This window comes from Dipodomys merriami, unplaced genomic scaffold (assembly GCF_024711535.1).
Source record: "Dipodomys merriami isolate MVZ:Mamm:240054 unplaced genomic scaffold, mDipMer1.0.p SCAF_102, whole genome shotgun sequence".
Lineage (NCBI taxonomy): Eukaryota > Metazoa > Chordata > Mammalia > Rodentia > Heteromyidae > Dipodomys > Dipodomys merriami.
Genome location: NW_027202294.1, coordinates 2,762,497 through 2,788,281, shown reverse-complemented (window position 1 = coordinate 2,788,281; position 25,785 = coordinate 2,762,497). Strand labels below are relative to the sequence as shown.

Sequence of the window (25,785 nt, the reverse complement as noted above, 5' to 3'; positions counted from 1 at the left end):
CCCATCGGCGGAAGAGTTGCCATGGCAGCAGCCAGGCACGCTGTTGAGTGAAGGGAAGATGGCGGTGACCGGCTGGTTGGAGAGCCTGCGGGCTGCGGAGAAGACTGCGCTGCTGCAGGACGGTAATTGAGCCCCCCGCGAGCTCCTTCGTCCTTTCCCTCCAGGGTCCGGCCCTCTGGCCCCAGGAGGGACCTCAGAGTCTAGGTCAGTAAAGCTGGAAGGACCTCAGCTATCAGCCAGTCGGGTTTCTTCTGCTTTTGCAGATGAGGAAACTGAGGCCCAGAGAGATGACGGGATGTCACCGGGCACCCACTTGTTTTCCCTACACTACTTCGGCCCCTTCTGAGTTTTGTTGCTAGTAAATACTGCTTTTCACATGTATGATAACACTTGCTCCTCACTGGTGTCCCGCCCCATTTTACTGACTTAAGTTACAGACCAGCTGGGGAAAACCATGACCACCTCGTCCCCACTCGGTTCTCATTGGCTCTTCTGGCAAAGATTTCTCATCTCAGTTAGTGGTACATTTGAGTCTTGACCTGCGATCCCATGGACCTTAATCTGGGAGTTCTGCTGCCCATGGCAGCCTGGTGTTACAGGACTACTGGGTTATAGTCCCACCCTGCTATTAATTCACCATGGACTCTCCAGTTAGCCCCTTCACTTGTTTGTATCTCATTTTCCTCATTATAACATGAAGTGGGTTGTCTACCACTGTTATCTCTCCTGCCCTATGTTTTTGTAAAGTGAATCTCTATATGTATTCAGTGTCTTTGTAGAAGGCAGAACAAGGGCTAAGGGTGGGCACAGGGGTGTGCAATCCAGCATGGTTCCACACTAGAATTGTTCAGCATAGGGTCCCTTGTGCTTTTAGGTTCTTCCCTGGACCCTCTTGGCAGCCAAAGTGAATTAGGTCTGAGTTTCTGAGGCATTAAAACTAACTGTGGGACTCATATCCACAAGTAGAGGTCAGCAGGGAATCCTGGAGTTTATGGAAATTAAAGTCAGCTGCTCATTTGTTTCTAAATACAGTATTTAAGGAGGCTTTTCCCTGGGTCCCAAGCTCTGCCTACAGCAATTAGAAAAAGAATTATTCTGTCAGGAGTTCATAAAGTGTTCAGGAAAAAGACATGTAAATATATAATAGCACGTGTCAGATGAAATTGGACTCTTGTATATAAAATGACATGAGAGCATGTAGGTAGAAATGACTGTCTCTTTGGAGGAAGACCTAACTGATGAGGTGGTATTTCCGGATCTTAAGGAATTAACAAGTGTTTGCTATACAGAAAAAGAAAAAAATTAGAGTTAGCTATGAGGAATGGATAAAGGCATGGAGGTGTGAAAGTATAGGACTGGTTATTTCAGTAGTAACAAAACTAATGGTATGAAAATATTCACCCAGGGCTGGGAAGGTGGCTCAGTGGTAGAGCACTTGCCTTGCATGCATGAGGCCCTGGGTTTGATTCCTCAGCACCACATAAGCAAAAAGAAAAAAGCTGGAAGTGGCACTGTGGCTCCAGTGGTAGAGCACTAGTCTTGAGCAGAAGAGCTGAGGGACAGCACCCAGGCCCAGAGTTCAGGCCCCACGACTGGACCCCCCAAAAAAATATATATACATTCACCCAGTCAATGATAACAAACCACCTACATCATGTCAGGTATTTCACTAGGTGCTAGGATATAATGGTGAATAAAAGGGTCCCCTTTCTCAAGGAGCAAAAAGAAGTGGTGGAAAATGAAGAGAAATTGCAGATCATTTAGTGCTTACTTTGACCTCTTTTTGCTAGTCCAAGGATTTTGGATATTATACAACAGTGGCATTTGTTTTTGTTGTGGTTAAAAATTATATACAATGAAGTTTAATTTTTTTGGCCAGTCCTGGGGCCTGAAATCAGGGCCTAGGTCCTGTTCCTGAGCTTCTTTTGCTCAAGACTCTACCACTTGTAGCGCTAGCCTTGAGCTGAAGAGCTGAGGGACAGCGCCCAGGCCCAGAGTTCAGGCCCCATGACTGGACCCAAAAAAAAAAAAAAAAAAAAAAAAGACTCTACCACTTGATCCATAGCACTCCTTCCAGCTTTTTCTGTGAGTATGGTACTGAGGCTTCATGCATGTGAGGGAAGCACTCTACCATTAAGCCATATTCCCAGCTCAAGAAAATTTTTTGAGCTTGGACTGGGGCTTGAACACAGCAGCTTTGGACTCTTGTTTGTCATTTTACTCACAGTTGTCTCTCTACCACTTAACACTTCTAATCCAGCCTTTTTTGTGTTGTGTATGCTGGTCCTAGGGTTTGTACTTAGGCCTGTGTGCTGTTCCTGAGCATGTATGCTCAAGGCTAGTGCTCTACCACTTGAGCTACAGCTCCATTTATGACTTTTTGGTGGTTAATTAGAGATAAGAGTCTCCCAAACTTTTTTTTTTTTTTTTTTTTTTGGTCGTGGGGCTTGAACTCTGAGCCTGGGCACACTGTCCCTCAGCTCTTCAGCTCAAGGCTAGCGCTCTACCACTTGAGCTACAGCTCTGCTTCCGGTTTTCTGTGGTTTTATTGGAGATAAGAGTTTCACGGACTTTCCTGCCCAGCCTGGCTTTGAACCGTGATCCTCAGATCTCAGCCTCCTGAGTAGCTAGGATTACAGGTGTGAGCCACCAGCACCCGGCTCTCCCAAACTTTTGTTTCTGGGCTGGCAGATCCCAGCCTCTTAAGAAGCCTAGATTACAGAAGTGAGGCACTAGTTTCTATCATTTTAACCATTTTAAACTGTACAGTTTAGTAGAATTGACTATATTCACATTGTTTTACAACCATTACCACCATCCATCTCCAGAACCTTTTCACCTTCCTCAACTGAAACTCTAGGCCCATTAAACACCTCATTCTGTTCTCCCCCCAGCCTCTGGCAACCACCATTCTATTTTCTGTCTCTTATGATATTTTTTGCCCCTGTTGATTGTGGGACTTGAACTTAGGGTTTGAGCACTGTCCCTGAGCTTTTTCACTCAAGGCCAGTGCTCTGCCACTTTGAGCCACAGCACCGCTTTAATTTTCTGGAGATTAATTGGAGATAAGAGTCTCCCAGACTTTCCTGCTCAGGCTGGCTTTGAACTCTAATCCTCAAATCTCAGCCTCTTGAGTAGCTAGGGTTACAAGTGTAAGCCAACAGGACCTGGCATTTTCTCATGAATTTAAGCAATCTAGAAATCTTACTTAATGGGAATAATAAAATATTTGAGTTTTTTTTTTTTTTTGATACTAGGGTGTAGGGCTTCACACTTGCTAGGCAAGCACATTATCACTTGAGCCATGCCACCAGCCCTTTGTGCTTTAGTCATTTTTTTTCCAGATAGGATCTTGAGGTTTTTGCTCAGACCATGATTCTTCTACTTATTCCTACATATGTGGTTGGTATCACAGGTACACACCACCATGCCCAGCTTTTTTGTTGAGATAAGAGTCTTGTTATACTTTTTGTCTAGAGTGGCTTTGAATTGCATTCTTCTAAATCTAATCTGCCTTGAGCTACCATGCTAGAGGACTGGCTTATTTCATATGGCTTAATGTCTTCAGAGTTCAGCCATGGTATATTATGTGTCAGAATTTCCTTTAAAGTTGAATAATATCCCATAATGTATGTGTGTTTTTACCAACACCCCTCCCCCACATTTTCATAATTTGTTGGTGGACACTTGGAATGACTATTATAAATAATGCTGCTTTGAACATGAGCATACAAATACCTGTTTACTACCTTTAGTCACAGGACAATATTTAAACAAATAGTTCATAGCCAAGGTTATGTTAAGTTTATTGATTGGAGTATCACAAAATTATAACAGTAGGGCTGGGAAGGTGGCTGAGTGGTAGAGTGCTTGCCTGCATGCATGAGGCCCTGGGTTCCATTCCTCAGCACCACATAAGCAGAAAAAGCAGGAAGTGGCGCTGTGGCTCAAGTGGTAGAGCACGAATCTTGAGCTGAAGAGCACATGGAGAGTGCCCAGGCCCAGAGTTCAGGCCCCACAATTGACCAAACAAAAAAAATTACAATGATAGGTTTTAGGTTGGGTTTTTTTTCCCCCTCAAACCAAAAACTAATACATGAACAATCATGTGGGTATGCCTTGTCAAAACCACCTGCAGATTTGCCTCTGGAGGATGTGAAGCATAAAATGGTAATCACTAGAAATGTGTCCAATTAAAATTTTAGAACAGTATTCCACCTTATAATTTGCTTTTTAACATTTTTGCCAGTCAGGGACCTGAACTCAGGGTCTGGCCACTGTCCGGGACCTTCTTTTGCTCAAGACTAGTATTCTACTTCCCGAGCCACAGCGCCACTTCCAGCTTTTTCTGTTGTAGTACTGAGGAATCAAATCCAGGGCTTCATGTATGCTAGGCAAGCACTCTACCACTAAGCCAAATTACCAGCCCCCCCCTTTTTTTTTGGTCAATCTTGGGGCTTGAACTCAGAACCTGGGTGCTGTTCTTGAGCTCTTTTTCACTCAAGGCTAGTATTCTACCCCCTTGAGACTCAGCACCACTTCCAGTTTTCTGGTGGTTAATTGGAGGTAAGAGTCTCAGGGACTTTCCTGCCCGGGCTGACTTTGAACTGTGATCCTCAGATCTAAGCATCCTGAATAGCTAGGATTACAGGCAAGAGCCACTGGCATGCAGCTCTTACAAATGTTTGAAACCATCCAAGTTATCCCATTTTACTTACTGGAGCTTGAACTTCAAGAATGGACTTTGGCCTCAGATGAGTTTAAGCTCCATCTGTTACTGAGTAGCCTTATAAGCTTGGGCAAGTTGTATGATCTTTAAACCTGTTTCCTCATCTTTGAAGTATAAATAATGGGACATATAAGATTAGTGTGAAGGGGCTGGGAAGTTGGCTCAGTGGTAGAGCGCTTGCCTTGCATGCCTGAGGCCCTGGGTTCAATTCCTCAGCACCACATAAGAAAAAAGAAAAAAGCCGGAAGTGGCGCTGTGGCTCAAGTGGTAGAGCACTGGCCTTGAGCTGAAGAGCTGAGGGACAGTGCTCAGGCCCAGAGTTCAGGCCCCACAACCGGACCAAAAAAAAAAAAAAAGATTAGTGTGAGGGCTGGTAAGGTAGTAGAGTGGTAAAGTGATTGCCTTGCATGCATGAGGCCCTGGGTTTGATTCATCAGCACCACATAAGCAGAAAAAGCCGGAAGTGGTACTGTGGCTCAAGTGGTAGAGCGCTAGCCTTGAGCGAAGAGCTGAGGGACAGCACCCAGGTCCAGAGTTCAGACCCCACAACCGACAAAAAAAAAAGATTATTGTGAGAATTAAATTCAGTAAGACATGTAAAGTTCCTTGTTGTTAGTAAGTGCTGTATCCTTTTCCTGAGCCCAAGGCCAGATGCAAAGGGAAGACAGTAAGGCTAGATACCTGCAGCTCTTCACAGGCAACATCTTGTACCCCTCTCCTGACAGGGGAACCTCTTAGGCCCCTGCAGGTCTCCAAATGATAAAGGCTGCTAGAACCAAGCGTCTGCTGAAAGGCCATGTAAATTTGGAGATGAGTTTCCCTGAAATACAAATTAGGAATGGTTTAAGAGGACTGTCCCAGAAGAGTGAATTAGACAGGGATTCCCTACTCTAAGACTCTGATTTATTTTTGTTGGTACTGTACCAAATCCCTAGTGCCTCACCTCAGAGACAAGAGCTGTACCACTTGATCCCCCTTATTATTGAAGCTCATGTAGTAGAATGTATCCACGGCATGTAAACACCCTTTTATCGGTCTGAGGAATCCACGTCTACCTACTTACCTGTCTGTAAATAGAAGAAATTACATAATCACTTCTTTTTTTTTTTTTTTTTTTTTTTTTGTCGGTCGTGGGGCTTGAACTCTGGGCCTGGGCGCTGTCCCTCAGCTCTTCAGCTCAAGGCCAGTGCTCTACCACTTGAGCTACAGCGCCACTTCCGGTTTTTCTGGTGGTTTATTGGAGATAGGAGTCTCACGGTCTCTCCTGCCCGGGCTGGCTTTGAACCGCGATCCTCAGATCTCAGCCTCCTGAGTAGCTAGGATTACAGGCGTGAGCCACCAGCGCCCGGCTTACATAATCACTTCTAAGCAAATGTTCATGACTATGCCTTATGGGTAGAGAAACTGGGCTAGGAGACTCCTTTGAGCTCTTTTCTTTTACTGGATGAATCAGTGTTTGTTTATTCTTTCAGTCAGTATTTGGTTGAACTCCCAATTGTTGGCAATGCACACTTGGTTTGAGGGAAATGAACAGGTACAGGGATAAAACCCTTCCTATCCAGAAGAGATAGCAGTTATCAAAGAATCACACAAATAGATGTAAAATCATAGCCAAAGTGTGTGTCTGGAAGAGAATGCAATGAGGATACCATCCTGTGGTTTCATGTCAGGAATGGCTTAGGGATGGGTGGAAGAAGGCAGTGATAGCAAAGCTGGAGGAAGGTTGCAGTTGGGAAATTCACCTCCTCATTCATATTTATATCAGATGCTTTTAAGTGCCGTGATAGAATTTGATAAATCCTCTACTGTGATATGCAAATAAGAGAGGTGCAGATTAGGAAGTGATTATTTCTGCTCAGGTGGCTAGAGATATAATTAAAGAAGACTTCCTAGTGGAAGCTGGATTGTCCAGGATAAGGAAGAGTTCCACAGTTGGGAAGAAGTATGGTGCTGTGGAGGAAACAGTAGAGCAAAAGCCTTTCAGAGAAAAAAGTGAATCCCAGGATGTGCTTTAAAGCAATAGTGGGTGATAATTGGTAAAGAGTCTGTGGAAGATTGGCAAGATTTCTCAGTACTCCCAGGGCTTCTGGGAGTTTTCTGGGTCTGACCCTTGATGTATAGGGAACAAAACAAAGGGAGGCTTTGAGGTAAGGTGCTCTCTGCTTTTGTGCATAGGGAGAAGGAAGGTGCACTATTTGTTCCCAGATGGGAAGGAAATGGCTGAAGAATATGATGAGAAGACAAGTGAACTACTAGGTAAGTTACAGGCTCTCGGTGGAGCCCTAGAAATACATGGGCTGATCTAGGCCCAGTTGAATGCTCCTAGGCTTAGAGGAGGAGCCCAGCACTGAGGTGATAACTGGAGGAGACTTGAGGCCTATGGACATTATTGTTCCTGAGCATTGCCTAGACAATGTTGGAGTTCTTTTGACCAGTAAATTCCAGCTCTCAGATAAATGATGGGGTGAGTGATTCTTCTAAGCTGGGAGTGGGGATGTAGAGAAACAGTTGGGAAAAAATACCCAAAAAACAAAAAACACCTTCCTGAAGAAAGTGGCATTGAAGTGGGCCTTGTATCTGAGTAGGGCAAGCGCGGGCTTTCACTGTGGTTTTTTTACTTTGTTCTTTTGCTTTGTGAGGCCACATCTGAGTCAAGCAAGCATCACAGGCAGCAGTTTCTGATCTTGCCTTCAAGGCAATACTGTTAAATAAGACTGAATGAATCAAAGGGGATAGAAATGGTGACTTTGCATCATTGCCATTTTTATTCTTCCAGGTTTTTCCTAAAAAAATAGGCTCATGAATAGAGGGGCTCCAGCTCAGGTTTCTGGGAATTCTTTGATTTGTCCATTCTCTGTTCCCAGGTATGGGCATCAGCATTAACTGACTTCCTAGAGCTGGATGACTGGCTCTGTGACCTGGGGCCTAAGGCTGTCAGCAGAGGGAGTTGGTCTCTTTATTAAGTTCCACCAGAAATGCTAAGTTCAGTGATGGAATCATGGGCTGGGGTATTTTCTTGCCATTATTCTTGACTTTAATTTCTTCCTGGGCCTGATCGACAGGTAGTATTGGTGAGGGAATTTCGTTTTCCCTCTTTCTGACAGCTCATAAATGTCTAGAACCGACAACATGGATTATACTGGTTTGCATTCTCTTAGTCTCCAGTCTCAAAATGTGTGTCCTGCGCATGTTCAGTTGCAGAGTGAAGTGTTGATCCCTTCTTATTATGAGCTGCTTGGGCTCTGTTCCCAATTGGTTTAGTCTGGTGCTATTAAAAATCTTGATGTGTTTAGCATATGACACTGATTTGGTAGAAACCAATACAGTAGTAATATTCTCACAATGCTTTGTAATTTATAGTGTTCCCAGGGGGTGACAGCCTTGGAATGCCTAACAGGGGAGAACTTATGAAAGCAGAGGTCACGTGAGCTAACCACTACCGCAGCCCAGCTAGTCTGGTTGTAACTCCACGCCACAGCCTCAAGTGCCGCCTCTCTTCTCCACACAGAGCAAAGAAGGTGCACACACACACACACACTCTCTCTCTCTCTCTCTCTCTCTTTCTCTCTCTCTCTCTCTCTCCTCTTTGTTGTGCTTGGACATGAAACTAATATGAAAAGTAAGTCCAGGTTCCCTCATTTATAGAACTCTATAACCCAGTATCCCACACTAACTGTCACTTCTTCCAGTGGTGCCTGGGGATAAATCATGGCTTTCAAATTCCTTTTGCTTAGCAGGGCGCTGGTGGCTCACTCCTGTAATCCTAGCTACTCAAGAGGCTGAGATCTGAAGATTGCGGTTCAAAGCCAGCCCGGGCAGCAAAGGCCGTGAGACTCTTATCTCCAATAAAACCACTAGAAAACCGGAAGTGGCGCTGTGGCTTAAGCGGTAGAGTGCTAGCCTTGAGCTGAAGAGCTGAGGGACAGCGCCCAAGCCCAGAGTTCAAGCCCCACGACCGACCAAAAAAAAAAAAAAATTCCTTTTGCTTAACAGCTGAAGTGGAGGAGGACACTGTTGGTAAGGGAGCACCAGTTGGCTAAAATTTACCTAATAATGACATTAGCACCCTTCTCTGATGGGGCTCCATGTCAAATGTTTGGCATGTATTTTCTCATACAGTTGTCTTCATTAAAGCCTTAAGTATCGTTGCCTCCATTTTAGAATTGAAAAAAATCAGAAGCTTAAGGAAGTTAGGTCCCTTGTTCAGAGTTACATGGCTGGTTTGTATCTGAACCACAATGTAAGTTTAGTTCTGTCCTACTAAGGAGCTTGTACTTTAGCATACAAGAACGTAGTGTTAAGAGTTGAGAATACTCTTTCTTTCTTACTAATTTTTTCTTTCTTCAGAATAATCTTAATGAGGACTGATGGGCAGCAAGGAATACCCCACTTTAGCCACTGAGCTTCAGCCTGAGCATAATAGCATATCCTTTTCTTACTTCTTTTTCTCCCCCCCCCCAGCTGTTCTTGCAAAAATACTGCTCATTATAAATTCTTTTTTGAGACAGGGTCTTGCTATGTTGCTCAGGCTGGCTTCAAAGTCCTGGGCTCAAGCAGCCCTCCTGCTTCAGTTTCCCAAGAAGCCAGGACATCAGGCGCATGTCTCTGTGCTGGGCTATTAATTTTGAGCATAAATAACCCCAAGGACCTGAGCCAAGCTGGCTTTTGCCTGTGCATATTATGAAGTAAAATAAGGTCATGAGTTTTGTGGCAGAAAGTACAAATCGGTTCCATTTTTCTAACTAATACCCAAATTTGATAATTGGTCAAACTGGTTTTGTGTTAGAAAAGCTCCACATAATTTACAGAGGAAGAATTGCTAAGAGGTGTGCATCTGTCTGGGACAGAGTTCTCCAGTCAGTGTTAATAAGCATGTTAGTGTCATCTTTTTTCTACCCTCTGAAGGGCTATTCATTCCCACCCCCCACAACGAATGCTGTATGTATTCATAGAGGAAAAAACTGAAGGGCCCCGTAACAATGATCGGAACATCAAACCAGCCCCAGAAGAACACAGCATGTCCAGGGGGGCAGAGGCTGAAGGGCAGGCCATCCCCCAGCGATTACATTCGGATTACCGCTTAATCTGCTTTGGTATTTGACCGCCAGCCTAACCACCGCAGACCGCATTTGGAGGATATTGAGCACTTTCATCCCCAGGCACTTGAGCGGCTTTATAAATGACCCACTCGATTCCCTTCAGCCTCCTCAGGGATGGGCCACGGCAGCTGTTTAATAGCCACATAGCAATGTTGCAGTGTTTTAGGGCAGAAAAGAAGAATCCTGCATCCAGTTTAAGCTGCAGGGAGTATTTAGGAAAGGGGAATGTAATTATCCACATTGGAAGTGGGCCAGACCTTAGAGCTTTGGGGAAAGAGGCCTTTAGGACCTCTACTTTCCAGCCCACCTGAAAGATGGGGCCTCTTTCAACAGTCTGGGACATCAGCTTGCTTCCTGCTGACTTAGGAAAAAGCCCCTAGGCGCTGCTTCCTTCATATATTCCCCGTCAGACCCTTTACAGGGTCATTGAAAGTCTCCTTTCCAAGGACTGGCTCTGGCTCAGGCAGGGAGAGATGGCAGCCTCCCAGGGAGCTGCCTTACACACTCCAGTTTGGGTTTACCATATAATCAAATCAGAGTGACAGCAGGTGGAAACAGTCTTCTGTTGCCGCGGGAGCTGTCCTTGAGTACAGGAACAAAGACAGGGACAAGAAAAACAAAGTATGTCTTTGCACATGTGTGCTCATACCCACATGCTTGGGAAAAGTAAGGAACTTCATCCAAATTGTGTATTAGATATTGCTGCTGACGGTGGCATTGCAGGCCAATGAAGAATTGAATTCCCAAGGGGTTTAAAAAAAAAAAAAAGATGATAATAAAGTGAGGCAGCCGAGAGCGGCGCCAAGCTCCTGTGACCCATGTGGCTTTCAAGGTAAGAAGCAGAGAGGAGGGTTCTGAGTCCTTCTTGGGAATATTTCAGTGGAGAACGCGGCACTCCTTGGAGTAGAAGCGTGGCTAGGAAATGCTGGGGTAGCTATTGGTAATGCACCTTGGGATACCTGTTTAACATGGCCAATGTTTAAAGAGCTCTCTCACTTCTCCACTTCTGTAGCTCCAGCTAGCTAGATATTCCTCAATTACTCTTTTTGATAACCAAAGCTTATCATTTAGAGGCCAAAAGGAAACAGTGCTACTGAAAGAAACCTTTCTAAATACTATATAATTGGACACTTTACATAATAGTTTAACCTCTTATTGCTGATTCACTTGTCTGGTTTGGGTGGTTAGAATACGTTAATTTTGTTGTTTGTTTTTTCTTTTCCTCCTCCTCCTCCTTCTCCTCCTCCTCCTCCTCCTCCTCCTCCTCCTCCTCCTCCTCCTCCTCCTCCTCCTCCTCCTCTTCTTCTTTTGGTTTCAGTACAGGGGTTTGAACTCGGGGCCTCACATTTTCCCTTAGCTTTTTTACTGAAGGCTGGTACTCTACCTCTTGAGGTACTCTCTATCTCTACTCCTCTGGCTTTTTCTGGTTAATTGGATATGAGTCTCACAGACAGACTATTCTGGCTTCAAACCACAATCCTCAGATTTCACCCTCCTGATTGGCTATGATTACAGGTATGAGCTACCTACCAGCTTCTGGCTTGTTTATTTTGAGACAGAGTCTTGCTGTATAGGCCAGGCTGGCCTTTAACTCAGTGATCCTCTGCCTCCCAAGTGCTAGGCATGCCCCATCATACTTTGCAAGAGACCTGAATTTAAACTATTTTTTTTTTGCAAATTAATTTCTGTCCCCTAGTAAGTAGTAGCAATGGTTAACAGCAAAAACACAGGGGAAAAATGCTGTCTTTTTTTTTTTTGGGTCCGGTCGTGGGGCCTGAACTCTGGGCCTGGGCGCTGTCCCTCAGCTCTTCAGCTCAAGGCTAGCGCTCTACCACTTGAGCCACAGCGTCACTTCCGGCTTTTTTCTTTTTTGCTTATGTGGTGCTGAGGAATTGAACCCAGGGCCTCAGGCATGCAAGGCAAACGCTCTACCACTGAGCCACCTTCCCAGCCCAAAAATGCTGTCTTTTATTTTAAGATACAGACATTGAACTAGACATATTCTAAAGGAACTTCCACCCTTAAAATGCGTGATTAAATTCTGTCATATAGCAGTGACTTGTGATTAGGGCTACTTGTTTGCCCTTGCATTAAGTAGTCCTAAGTACTTTTGTAATTCTGCCCTTCCATGTGAGCTGTCTGGATCCTATTGTCAGTATACCTGGGGGAAACAATAATGTCCTGCCTTATTTACTGGACACATACTTTTTTTTCCTCTCCCCTGTGGTGACTGGTATCAAACCATGGCCTCACAATGTTAGATATAGGCTCTACCACTGAGCTAGATCCTCGGTATACACAGCATTTTATGTATGGATTGACAAGGAACAGGGAGTTATCTGTTCTTAAAGTACAGAGCAGGGTACATGCTCTTGTTATGATGAGCTGCTGCTCAGATATTTGTCACTTCTGAGTTTGTGACTATGACAGGCCCTCAAAAGACTGTCTTCCAGTTAAGTAAGGTATTATAGTAAAAAGACTTGAATGTACTTCTGGTCACAGATCATTCACTTAAGAAAGTATTTGTGGGGGAAAAAAGTTGCCTATAAAGCATATTTCCAAGTTTTACTCTTCCTTATTAATTTTCATTATAAACTTGGAAATGTGTTTCTCGGGGGAATTTTTGGCCCTAAGATGTAATAAAATCACACTGCAGAATGCAGCAGACCTTATAAAAGCACATATTCAAGGGAAAATTCTAATTTTACAGCATGCTTTGTGCTTGGCTCACATGCCTGCCTTACAGCAGCAAGGGTGTGCAGGGTTGGCACGTGTACTGAGGGCACATGCCACTGAGGATCTCACTGGAGCCACGTCACCATGCCCACCTCCTTCCTCCCTAAAAAGAAGACACACTTGGAAGTACCCACTGCAGCACACTAGGTACTTTCCCAGCTGGTCAGCTTCTTGAGATAGCTCCTGGAGGCTAGTGGTCTTCAGCAGGGTTGGTGCTTATTTAAGGACACCCTAAGATGTCAGTTTCAGGGGTTCCAAATGCATCAGGATAGGAAGGACTGAAGGTGCCTTGAGAGGTTCTCCACTGGGATGGAGCTGAGTGACGATCAGGAAAATCCTGGCAGGGGCTTCCTGGGACTAGCCACTAGCTATTTACATTATAAAGTTGCAAATGATTTCCATTTTACCAAATAAATCACACTGGTTATTCCATCAATAGGGAAATTTAAAATATCTATGTAAGATTTGTTTATTTGTGGCAGTGCTGGAGATTGATATCTGGTCTTATGTATGCTAGAAAAGAGCTCTGCTATTCAACTATATCTCTAGGCCATGATTTCATGATTTCTGCACCTGGGCACTGTCCCTCAGCTCTTCAGCTCAAGGCTAGCGCTCTACCACTTGAGCCAGCACCACTCCCAGTTTTCTGGTGGTTTATTGGAGATAAAGAGTCTCACGTACTTTCCTGCCCTGGCTGGCTTTGAACCGTGATCCTTAGAACTCAGCCTCCTGAGTAGCTAGGATTACAGGTGTAAGCCACTGGTGCCTGGCTTTCAGATTTTTTTTTAAGCCAAGTATACCTGAAAAGAGTGAATTTTATATTATTCTTTTTCTTCTTTGGATCAGTCTTGGGGCTTGAACTCAGGTCCAAGGCACTGTCCCCGAGCTTTTACCCCCAAGCTAATGCTCTACCACTTTGAGCCACATGCCACTTCCAGTTTTCTGGTGATTAATTGGAGATAAGAGTCTCATGGTGGCTCACACCTGTAATCCTAGCTACCCAGGAGGCTGAGATCTGAGGATCTCGGTTCAAAGCCAGCCCGGGCAGGAAGTCCGTGAAACTCCTATCTCCAGTAAGCCACCAGAAAACCGGGAGTGGCACTGTGGCTCAAGTGGTAGAGCGCTAGCCTTGAGCTGAAGAGCTGAGGGATAATGCTCAAGCCCCACAACCAAAAAAAAAAAAAAAAAAAGAGTCTCACGGACTTTTCTGCCTGGGCTGGCTTTGAACCTCAGAGATCTCAGCTTCCTGAGTAGTTTAGGATTACAGGTATGAAGCACTAGCACCTGGCTTGAATTTTATATTTCAAATTTCTAAATCATGATACAACCCTGTTGAACAGTTTTCACACTCTTCATTTTTTACACGTTTTGTTTTGTTTTTTGAGTCCGGTCATGGGGCCTGAACTCTGGGCCTGGGCACTGTCCCTCAGCTCTTCAGCTCAAGGCTAGCGCTCTACCACTGGAGCCACAGCACCACTTCCGGCTTTTTTCTTTTTGCTTATATGGTGCTGAGGAATGGAACCCAGGGCCTCATGCATGCAAGGCAAGTGCTCTACCACTGAGCCACCTTCCCAGCCCCTTTTTACACATTTTTAGAGGGGAAAAATGAATCTAAATTTCATTTGGGGAATCCAGATTTTCCCATTGTGAGAAATATTTGTCAAACCTCCATTTTTTTCCTGCGTGATGCCACACCTTAGGGGTTTTGCATTCCCCTTCTCTCTTTTGAGAACTTCCTTTCCGTTCCTTTTGTCTGGGTATCCATGAGAGGGACTTTGCAGGTTGTCAGATACTGAAATGCTGTAGGAAGATTTCACAGGTTGCATGGTTCCTGCAGATGAACAAGGCTGAGGACACAGACCAAAGCTCTTGCTTGTATCCTGTTTCAATGACCTGATGGCATGCTGGAGCCACAGTAGAAAACAGCAGAAATCCTTTCTTCACTATAAATACCTTGCTTGCTTCTCTCCCCAGTGAGAAAGTGGCGTATGAAAAGTGCCCTGGGAGCCCTGGGCCAGTGGCAGCTTGAAGTGGGAGAGCCAGCACCTCCAGGAGCAGGGAGCCTGGGGCCCGAGCTCATCAAGGAAAGCAATGCCAATGTATGTCCATCTGTCGTGCTGGCATGTGGGGGCTGGGAGAGACTTCATGCCTCTCAGGGCAGGGAGTATTACTTGTTCAACTCCTTCTCCAGTGTGCCTACCTGGCCACAGTCTGTGTGAATGCCTAAAGGGTGAAGCCCTCAGGCCTGGAGTGTCATACAGTGGTGGCCTCAGAGGGGAGTTTTGGAGAAGAGCTGAGGACCACCATCTTGCCTGAAGTGGAACTTTGGGGAGGGTGGGAGTCATCCCTTCCCACAACTTCCCAGGACCAGTCATGAGTTGGAGTTGCCTTCTGCAGCCTATCTTCATGCGCAAGGATACCAAGATGAGTTTTCAGTGGCGGATTCGCAATCTTCCTTACCCAAAAGATGTGTATAGTGTCTGCGTGGCCCCCAAGGAGCGCTGCATCATTGTCAAAACCACCAACAAAAAGTGAGTAGCGCTGCAGTCTGCTTGTGTAGGAGTGGGATGGGGGTCAGGTCCCAGAGGAAGGCAGGCTGAACCAAACCCCAGGGGTACTTGAGGGTGGAGGCACTTCCTCCATGCTCTGCAGCCCCTTATATAAAGCAATCAGCGTCATTGACTTGGTTGAATGAATGGGGGTATGAGGGAATCATGTGCACATTAACTTTGATCTTGGATATTCTGTCCTAAGGATATTGAGACCTTGACTTCCTGGTTGGCTCTGATCCTTGGTGGACTTAGCCTAGTGACATCACTGTCAGAGCTGGCAGGGAGGCAGAGCATGGAAGCACACCTGCCTGAGGTGGGAGTTAGGGGTTTTAAAGCACTGGATGGGCAGCAGTAACCCCGATCCCTCCCTGGACTAAAGGAAAATGGGCAGGTGCTCTGGAAGTCTCTGGCAGTCTGTTTCAGAAGGACTACTCAACTACTCTTTTCTGTCTGCTAGTGGGATAGCAGGTTGTGGGGGCTGAGAAGAAATGAATCCATTTCATCCTGAGCCAGTGGGATTACATATCAGGTCAACTCCAGTCTGGGGCATTGAGATGGGAGGTTTTCGAGTTACCCATTCACAAACTATGAAGCTTATCCAGCCTGTCTCATGGGGTGCTAAGCCTAAAACCAAGGTTATATTCTTTCACTGTCTTACGTGTAGTCAGGAGGCCCTACCTCCTTGCTCTTCTCCTCAGTCCATGTGTTCTAGTCTCTCCTTCCCTCTTTTCTCAGGTCCATGGGGCTCACAGGGAACAGAGCCTCCCCAGTGCAGCCCTGGGTTCTGACCTCCTCTTATGACCTCCATACCCCCTCACTTTGGCAGGGTTAAGGGGACAGGGAAAAGGGTGGAGATGAATGAATTAATTTCAGGGTTATTGCTGTACATACAACCAGCGGCCCCTGCAGTGTGCCTTGTCTATAAATACAAAGTCATAATAATAAGAGTTTGCGTTTGTAAAGCACATTGAAGCCCTCAGATAAGAGGCAGTTTATCCCCGTTATTGTTCTCATCATTAACAGGAGTCAGTGCCTAAAGTGGAATTTAGCAATTTCAGACAACAGAGAAATTGCCTGTAGGAAAACAAACTCCGTACTTCAGCAAGCATTCCCTGGCGTAAGAGGCCCTGGGTCCAAACTGGGAACAAAAGTGCTTCCGATAGCACTTGAATCTGCAGCTTAGCACTTTGTGGATCTGGCTGCTGCCTACTGTTTGTCCCCCAGAGGTCACTGTCGAATACAGATATCAGGCAGAAATGTGATTACAAGGGACTGAAAGAAGAAAGGCTAGCTAGCTCGCCAAAAAATTCATCTGCGGGCAGATCCTCTGGGTCCCATCTCCTGAATGCTACCAGCCATAGGTGGCGCTGTTAGCCTGGGGCTCCATGTCTAGAGACTCATTCCAGTACCCAAGGGGGAGGGGGAGGTATCTCTTTAAACACACACACACACACACACACCACACACCACACACACACACACACACACACACACACACACACGCATGCACACACGACAGAAGTGTTACCCCAGAGGGTAAGGTTTTCCATGAAGGGGAAAGAAGTATTTTATTATTTATTTATTTGTTGGCCTGGGCGCTGTCCCTGCTATAGCTCCTACTTGAGCTATAGCACCACTTCTCGTTTTTCAGTGGTTAATTGGAGATAGAGAGTCTCCCAGGGACTTTTCTGCTTGGACTGGCTTGGAACTTTGATCCTCAGATCTCAGCCTCCTGAATAATTAGGATTATAGACATGAGCCACTGGTGCCCAGCTGTGAAAGGAGAATTTTAGTACCCACATTGGAGCCTAAATTGAGCCAACCTCTGGTTTAGTGTCCCAGCCTGGTTTATTTCTGTCCTGCAGGTCCCTCTTTTAAGAGGTAAGCCTTAGAAGCCAACCAGAACTTTGAGCAACTCTTTCCTGAGAGTGGAGCCTGGTGGCATTTCCACCTTCTACCTTCAACTGCTATTCTTTTTAGCAGTGTTTAGCTTTTTCAGGATACCTTAAAAAATCGATTTCCTGATTATCACATCACCCAGAGGTGGGAAGGATCCATATTTTCTTTTTTTTAATTTTAATATTATTGTCAAGTTGATGTAGAGGGGTTACAGTTACATAAGGTAGTGAGAACATTCCTCATTGAACTTGTTACCCCCTCCTTCATTTTTCTCCCTCTTTCCATAGCCCCCATATTTTCTTTTGTGTGTATGAATATGCCCATGTGTTTGTACTGGGATTTGAACTTAGAACTTGAGTTCCCATTTGGCTTTTTCTGCTCATGGCTGACACTACCACTTGAGTCATACCTCTAGGTCAGATCTTTTGCTGCTTGGTTGCAGATAGGAGTCTTGTGGATTTGACTGCCTAGGCTGGCTTCAAACTTCATTTCTAAGATCTCAGCCTCTTGAGTAGCTAGGATTACAAGCGTGAGCCACTGGCACCCAGCTCCTTATTTTTATTTTTGGTCTTATATATTAATGGTTGTATAAAATATTTGAAGAAAGTCAGCATGATGAACTGATCTGTCTAAAGGAGGTAAGTACCTTCTTCTCTCCCAAGTATCTGCAATGTCTGTTGTACTGTTGCATTTTTCTCTGGTTTCTACCATGCCTACCCTGGTTCTTGACCAAAGCCACACTGAGTTGCTTTTTCTAAACTTGTCTTGTCACTGAAGAACTGGGTTGGCCACTTTGCTTGAAGGAATTGATTCTAGTGTGCTGTGTCCTTGTCCTCAGATATTAATGAAAGATGAATTAGGGAAGGAAGGAAGTATTTGACAGGATTCTGTTGTAACATCTGGATCCAACAAGAATGTTTGTGTAGGAAGAAGGGAGTGGGGAGATAATTGGCATAAATCTGGCCTCTGCCATGTATCATCTATAGTACTTGGATTTCCCATTTTATGTTGGGAACATGCTTATAGCTACCTCACAGATTGTTTGATGACATCAGACACATACACACATCCCAAGTAATAGCTAACCAGAAGCAGATCTTCAATGGTTCCTTAGAAAATGGAATCTGGGGGCTGGGAAGGTGGCTCAATGGTAGAGTGCTTGCCTTGCATGCATGAGGCCCTGGGTTTGATTCCTCAGTACCATATAAGCAGAAAAAGCAGGAAGTGGCACTGTGGCTCAAGTGGTAGAGCACCAGCCTTGAGCTAAAGAGCTGAGGGACAGTGCCAGGCCCAGAGTTCAGGCCTCACGATCAACAACAACAAAAGAAAGAGAGAGAGAGAGAGAGAGAGAGAGAGAGAGAGAGAGAGAGAGAGAGAGAGAGAGAGAAAGAAAGTAGAATCTGAAGAGGTTGGCTGATTTTGACATCAATGATACTATCACTGTGGCAAAGGATTCTGTGGTGAGATAAGTTTAGGACATTTGGACTCAACAGGATTCCTTTCAATAGACTGAGACCCTGAGTGTGTGCATGTCAATGTGACTCTATCAAGGGCTATTGAGGTAAGGGTGATTGGTTTGCTCACAACTTGAGCTTTAAGATTTGCCTGCTGCTGATCTCAGGGAAGGACCAGCTGGAAACTTCTCTGAACACCTGCCAAGCAAGGTATAGCGATACAGGGTGGGGCCTACATGACTGTCTGCAGCAGCCCTTCCACTGTCTTCATAGGAGAAAAGAATTTGGAGAAACTGAGGCCTAGAAGTTAAACAGCCTGCCCCAGGGCCACAGTGGCAGGGCCAGGAGTCCCTACAAGCATTTACTTCCACTTGTCTTTTTGTGTGTGTACCAGTACTGGGGCTCAAGCTCGGCCTGGGTGCTGTCCTTTAGCCTTTTCTGCTCAAGACTCACACTTTGCTACTTGAGCTACAGCTCTACTTGGGATTTTTGGTAGTTAAATGGAGATAAAAGTCTCACACTTTCCTGCTGCGAACCTTGATCCTCAGAGCTCAGCATCCTGAGTAGCTAGGATTATAGGTGTGAACCTATCAGTGTCCAGCTTCCACTGCCTTTTGAAGACTTTGGCCATTCAAAAAAAGGATGGCTAGCAATTGCTAGATAATGTCCAGGGGACCTGCTGGGTGGTAAGAGCCTAAGGGTCTGAACTCCCCTCATCAGTATCTGCCCCTACTTGAACAGATGCAGGAAATCTAGACCAGGTAGTCTTTTACTTTATGGCAAGAATGCAGAAGTGGACAGGTTAGGAGATTTGAGGAACTTACTTATAGTAAGGCTTCTCCATGTACTAGCTTTGTGATTGGGGCAACCTACCTAACTGTTCGTTGCCTCAGTTTCTTCTTTCTTCTTCCTCCTCCTCCTCCTCTTCTTCTCTTCTTTTCCCTCGTTCTCCTCCTCCTCCTCCTCTTCTTCTTCTCCTTCTTCTTTTTTTTCTTTTTTGATTGGTTGTGGGGCTTGACCTCTGGGCCTGGGCACTGCCCCTCAACTCTTCAGCTCAAGGCTAGCAGCACTCTACCACTTGAGCCACAGCACCACTTCGGGTTTTCTGGTGGTTAATTGGAGATAATAGTCTCAGGAACTTTCCTGCCCAGGCTGGCTTTGAGCCATGATCCTCAGATATCATCCTCCTGAGTAGCTAGGATTACAGGCATGAGCCACCAGCACCCGGCTTCAGTTTCTTCTTTTGTAACGGTATAATGTAAGTATCCAACCTGAGAAGGCTGTTTTTTGATGTGTCTAGAGTAGTACTTTGCACAAAACAAGTGTTGCAAAAGAAAGGTTAGATGGATGTGGTTCATGTCTGTAATACCAGTATTTGGGAAGAAAGGTAGGGAGGATCTTGAGTTCCAGGCCAACTGAGAACTGGCATCTAGCTAAGTGGTTACACATGTATTTAACATGAAGAGAGGCCCTGGGTTCAATCTTCAGCATCAGAAAAAAAAAAAAAAAAGTGTGCCTGCAACTAACAGTAACAGGAACTGGGGATGGCGGAAGTCAGGTCTCTCTTCCTTTGAACACCTGCAAAAGCCTGGGAATTACTCTGCTGTAAAGTTTGCCTTTTGATAGGAACCAAAACTGCCTGTGTAGACAAGGATAGTTCTTGTTTCTTCTTCATCCTTAGATTCTCAACTCACACAACTGGGCATGGAGGTGCCTCTAATTCCAGTACTTGGGAGGCTGAGGCTGGAGGATTGGGAGTTTGAGACCAGCCTGGGTATATAGTGAGACCCTTTCTCAAAAGCAAACAAAAAATCAACAAAGTACAATCATTTCAAGCCCTAGGACATCATTAATGCCTAAAACTGAGCATTCAGATTTTTCCAAAAGCAGAGGCCCTTCTCTTGTCCAAGTGTTGGTAAGAAAGTCAAGTGCAGACTGTTGTGGTAGTAACCCCCCTAGGCTGGGGAACAGAGCCAGAGAGTGGGTTGGCTGCCCCCTACCTCCTTTGAGCCTTCCAAGGACCTCTCCCAATAAACTAAATCCATCACAATAGACCCCAAACAAAGCTGACCCTCTGGGTTTTTGATGCTGTGGTTCCCTAGGCTAAGTGTAGGACAGAGTCTAGCAAGCCAGGCACCTCAGGCTTTCTTTCTAAGATCCTGATGTTGCCTTTGAGGCCAAGCCCTGAGATTTTTTTTTCCCCCTTCTAAACTAGCCCAGCCAGGGGAGTGGGTGGAGTGCTTCTCTCCTGGTTTTGCTTTTTGTGTATATTTGCCAGGAAGATGTTAACACTTCCTAACAAGCCTTTGTGTTCACCTAATCTCTGCTGTTTAACCTTTGACTCCCCCTATTATCAGTGTCTGCCACCTTTGCTAGCTAGACCGAGGGCCCCAGGAAGAGCCCTCAGTGGCTGGCTAGGAAGAGGATGTGGCAGGCATTCCTCCGGGTTGCAGGCAGATGGATCGCCTTTCCCTGGGGCAGAGCTTTGGAAAAGAAAGCAACTTGCGATGCCATTAGGTTCCCCCAGCCCCCACTCCTTTTGAACTGTCAGCCTTTAAGTAAACATTCTTTTCCTGCCTTGGGTCCCAGCACCTTGGTGGGGAGTGGGGAACCTGGGAGGGGAGGGGCCTCAGAGGCTCTGCTGAACCTAGGGATTTGGGCTGGGAGGACAGGGGGCAGAAGTACTGCATTGATGTCATCTCCCCGAGTCCCCAGGGCATCGGGGGCTTTTGAAGTGGACTTGAGGTAGCTGTCACCACAAGGGCCAGGCCCCTCTGAAGTATTAAAAGCCCATCCTTTCCAGGCCCCTCACTTGAGTTTGTTTGTACCTGCCAGAGGCGTTTCCCTTTGCAGCCCACACAACCTCTGGAGCAGAAAGTGATGGCTTTGCCCAAGTGACAGGTTTGGCAGCTCCTGCCAGGGCCGGGGCCATCCTTCCACCTAGAAGGATGCCAAATGGACCATTGTTAGAGCTGAGTGTGCTGTCTTTTGTGTGCTCTAACCCTCCCTTACACTTCACTGACAACTATGGAGAAATCATATAGGACATTTTGCCCCTTGGAGCCTGTGCGCCCTCTTGGCAAAGGTCAGAGTCCCTGAAAATTTCAGTTACATGTGTTATGGTCTGGGTGTTATGGGCTGGTTTTTAGTTAAAGAGAACCACCATGACCCCCCTTCACCCCCACTTCCACCCCCCCCCCACCAAAAACAAAAAAACACTTTGAAAGAAGTGAGCTCAGGTGTGTGAAAGAGGAGGGGGGGGTCCCCTAGGCCAGCAAAGGGAGTCTAGAGCCTGAGATCCAGCTTCAGTGACAAATTACATGCTTTCTTCTCCCAGGGAGATTTGTCCTTGTGAGTATATTTTTCTTTAGCTTAGAAAGCAGAGTCATATTAATAGGGCCTTGCGAGGTACCCAAAAAAGGAAAAGGTAGCTAAAGCCTTTGGGGGAAATCTCATCCCCAGCTTTGGGCAAGGCCCAAAGTGTTTTTATCCTGTCCCTCTTTAGGGCACCTCTTCTATTTCCCAGTGACCTTAATGAGGCTTGAGGTTCAGAGGATCCCAAGCTACCTGAGTTCTTTGTGTTTTCCAGGAAGCTTCTCCCTGCCTTAGGGAATCCCTAGCCTTGCCGTGTGAGTCATTGTGCCCCTGGTGTAATCACAGAATTGTACCTGACTCTGCTTTCCTTCTGTTAAACTGGCAAAAGGCTGACTTCCTTTTCTTTCCAGGGGCACTGAACTCTAAAACTGTTATTTTAATAAAACACTGCTGTTTTCACTAGTTTCTGTCTGTATGAAAAGTGGGAGTATGTGTGTGTGGGGGGGGACTCTAAAAGCTTAGTGGCCAAGCCTAGCAGCCAACTATTGGGGTCACCTGGGTCAGCTTGCTGGGTGCCCCAATGGCCCTTTGGTGTCCCCACAGGTACTACAAGAAGTTCTCCATTCCTGACTTAGACAGATTCCAGCTACCTCTGGATGATTCCTTGCTGAGCTTTGCTCATGCCAACTGCACCCTGATCATCTCTGTAAGATTTGCCAAGACTACTTAGCCGCTGCACTGGGGATAAGTTCTTCTTGTTTCTCTGTCCACATCATCTCCTGAACATGCCCATCCCCTGAAGTGCATGCTGGAGAACAGTCCCCCAGTCCGCTGAGGAAGAGCAGGGTGGGGGTCAGAGAAGAGCCAGGTTACACAATTCAAAGCTGCAGGAAGACAGAGAAGTGGTAGAAATGGCAAGGTTGGGGTTCTGGTCCTATCCTGCCACATCACCTAAGTAAATCATTCAACCAGTTTTCCCATATGTAATAAAAGGAAAAGAAGGAGCTTGAGTGTGCATGGAGGAGGTTGATGGTGGGGGTAGTACTGAATTATGTCTTCTTCCTGGTTCCATCCACAGTACCAGAAGCCAAAGGAGGTCATGGTGGCAGAATCAGAGCTACAGAAGGAGCTGAAGAAGGTAAAGACTGCCCATAGCAGTGATGGGGACTGTAAGACCCAGTAGCTTGCCCTGAACTTTTGCCTCTAGTATGGAGATGCTGTGAAACCTCCAGGCTGGCGCCTTTCTGAAGCAGGGCAGCTGCTTCCTAGGAGCTACGTGGAGTGCATCAGACTGGTGTGGGGCACTCCTAGCCCCTATTCATGGTCTTGTTTCCTGAGTAAAGTCATTCTGACCATTGCAGATGGACTGTTTTTTTTGTTTTATCTGTGTATGCTGCCTGTTCCTGGGTCTTACGGGTTTCCTTAGGGAGGCCGGTGGTATGGCACTCCCTGGGGACCTTCAACATAAAGCCTTCCACCTAAAAGGAAGAGAGCAAGGCAGGGTGCCAACCTGCCTGCCTACCCTCAGGAGGTCTGGTATGGAGGTGCCCTGTGCTAGCTTGGCTTTTGTGGGTAGGTCAGGAAACACTCCCTAAGGTAGGTATGGGTACAGGGGAAGTTTAAAAAAACAAAACAACAACAAAAAAAACCCAAGTGCTTTAGAAACAGCACAGAGCTCTTTAAACCATTGTAATAAACCAGAATAAGAGTTACAGTATTGCCAAGAGGGCGTGAAGAGTGAATAAGCAGCATGGACAGAAGCTTAGCACCCTAGCAACCTGGAACCCTACTATAGTCCCCAGTCCATACCATACCACAGATAACATTCCTGCCTCCAAAAAAAAGATCGAGAGAGAGAGAGAGAGCTAAAAGGGGGATAGAGGGTCATTAGAGGAGTTTCTAAAGAAACTTTGTTCTTTGGGGGACACAAAGCCTTGATGCTGGTTTTGTCCCATCCTTGACATGAGTACCCTGAGTTTGAATTTGATGTTCCATCTCCCCACGGCCTTTTGAGAGCAACAGAGCCAGTAAAGAACCAGATCTGTGAACAAATCAAAGTTTATTTTTACAAAAATGAAAATAGTAGTATGTCTTCACAGAGCTAGTCCAAAGTAAGGCTAGCTCAGAACTCACCACAGCTGCCAGGTTCTCTTTGTCCTTTATTGGTTTCAAAGTGAAACCAGGCCAGTGCCTGCCTCAGGAATGAGTCCCCGGTTCCAAGAGGCTGGTGAAAGGTGAGGTCAGACCAAAGTGGCCCACTCCACTCTGTAGGACATCATGGCTCTGCAAAGCAGCAGGGGCAGGATTAGCTTTTCCAGGCCAGGGGCCTTTGCTCTGGCCAAATAAGGGTGCTAGACATAGGCCTGAGTTGTGCTGCATTTTCCCAAGGCAGTAGGTCCCATCTCTCCACACATCCAGGGAGGTCCTGCATTGCTGGGTGAGCACCAGTGCCTTTAATGTCTCAGCACTGAAGTCACAGATCTAGGTACAGGGCAGGGGTGGAAAGAGAGGTCCCTGAGTAGCTGGTTCCCCTGGCCTGCAAGAAGGGATTGCTTGTCATGGGTTTTGAAAGTCCAGGACGTGGAGGTTGTAAGACAGCGCTGCATAGAGATGCTTGGTGGTAAAACGCAGGCAGTATACAGGACTACTGAGAGGGGTTGACGTCAGCGGGAAAGCCTGGAAGAGAAGGCACAGAGCTGGTAAGAGCTTTCCAAGTAGAAAATGGGAGCGCTTTCACCCAGGAAACTGGGCTGTGTGCTATTATAAGCTTCCTTTAGCCAGCTTCAAGTTCATCCTTGGCCATGGTGTTCACTCTCAGATGTAGCCATGAGGAATGAAGTAAGCAGGGCACTTACGTGCAGGCAGGCCCTCTGGCGCCGGTCCCACAGCCGTACGACACCATAGTAAGAGGAACCTGTAGCTAGGAGGTGATTGCCATCTGTCTGCAGGCAGTATAGGGTGCTGTCATGAGGCTCCTCCCATTCCATGACACATTTCCTGTCCAGGAAAAGAAAGGCAAGGGGAAGATGTGGTACCCTCCGTTTCCAGTCCAGCCTCCCCAGGTCTAGAGGAGCTGGGGGGAGAGGGGGTTAGTGAGCTGTTCTGAGCTGGGTTGAGAAGCCTGAACTGTCATACTGTTTTAGTAACCAACATAATAGGAAAAGGTATTTTCTGTGAAGGACTCTCCCCAGCCCCAGGGCCATGCAGCTGACATGCTCTCCTTTGTGCTTCCCAATGCTGGGTTACTTGTCATGGGACCCAGGAGGCTGCACAGGCTTCAAGCCTGTTTGCACCAGTCTTAGCCTCTGATGTGACATCTCTGGGCTGTTTCATGGGCCAATCTAGAATTGGAAGGAGGACCAGGATGGTCACCAAGCTCTGCCCTCTTGCCCTTCACCCAGCATACTCACCGGACACTGGTGCGGAGGTCCCAGTAGCGTACATAGGTGTCATAACCACAGGAAAGTAGTGTAGACGGGGACTCGTACATGACATCCAGCACCCCAGCGCCTGGAGGAAAGTCACTGCCCAGGTGTGTCATCAGCTGCCCACTGAGGAAGAAGGGCTATGGGTGAGAGGCTGCCCACCTTGGCCACGCACACGTACACTCTGCAGATGGCATCAGGCCTTGGGGACAGGTAGCTCTACTTCCTCAGCTGGAAGACTTCCTGAGGAAAGGGGTCCAAGGGAGATGCCAGATCCTCCTCACTCCAGATGAGGCCTCTGCTCAGTCTCCACCCAGCACCAGTGCTCACCCCTTGCCCCTCCCTTGGCATGCCAGTCCTAGCAGAAGCCTCCACTGGGCACACACAGTAGCTCCTACTGCACACCAGTCACCTCAGGGTAGTGTATGGACTTCACTGAAGGAGTTGGCCCCCCTCTCATACACATACTAAGTTACTTTAAACTCCTTGATCCTGCAGGTCATGCAGTTCTGAGCTGCCCGAGTCCAATGCCTTAATTCGTGCCTGTAATCTGGGGCTCAAACCTCCTTGGGGATA

At 46.4% G+C, this 25,785-nt stretch overlaps 2 protein-coding genes across 3 annotated transcripts in view; one reads left to right on the top strand and one right to left on the bottom strand.

The window, feature by feature from the left end:
• The first annotated feature begins 2 nt into the window (after positions 1-2).
• Positions 3-23,142, top strand: Dpcd (deleted in primary ciliary dyskinesia homolog (mouse)). 2 transcript variants are annotated; one of them, XM_069994929.1, is made up of 6 exons: positions 3-122; positions 6,905-6,985; positions 14,539-14,663; positions 14,962-15,095; positions 22,388-22,490; positions 22,863-23,142. In XM_069994929.1, exons 1-6 carry the CDS (start codon positions 59-61, stop codon positions 22,965-22,967), a joined length of 612 nt encoding a protein of 203 aa, XP_069851030.1. In that variant the 5' UTR covers positions 3-58; the 3' UTR covers positions 22,968-23,142. The 2 variants fall into 2 exon arrangements, with proteins under 2 accessions (XP_069851030.1, XP_069851031.1); XM_069994930.1 differs by lacking the exon at positions 6,905-6,985 and having other exon boundaries at positions 9-122.
• Positions 23,143-23,833: 691 nt separating this feature from the next.
• The window catches only part of Fbxw4 (F-box and WD repeat domain containing 4), an 86,072-nt gene continuing 84,120 nt past the window's right edge, over positions 23,834-25,785 (bottom strand). Inside the window, exons 7-9 of the mRNA XM_069994923.1 lie at positions 25,195-25,335; positions 24,640-24,781; positions 23,834-24,460 (exon numbers count right to left, since the gene is read on the bottom strand). Of these exons, the coding sequence (XP_069851024.1) occupies positions 24,341-24,460; positions 24,640-24,781; positions 25,195-25,335 (403 nt within the window). The 3' untranslated portion in view covers positions 23,834-24,340. The remainder of the gene's footprint in view (positions 24,461-24,639; positions 24,782-25,194; positions 25,336-25,785) is intronic.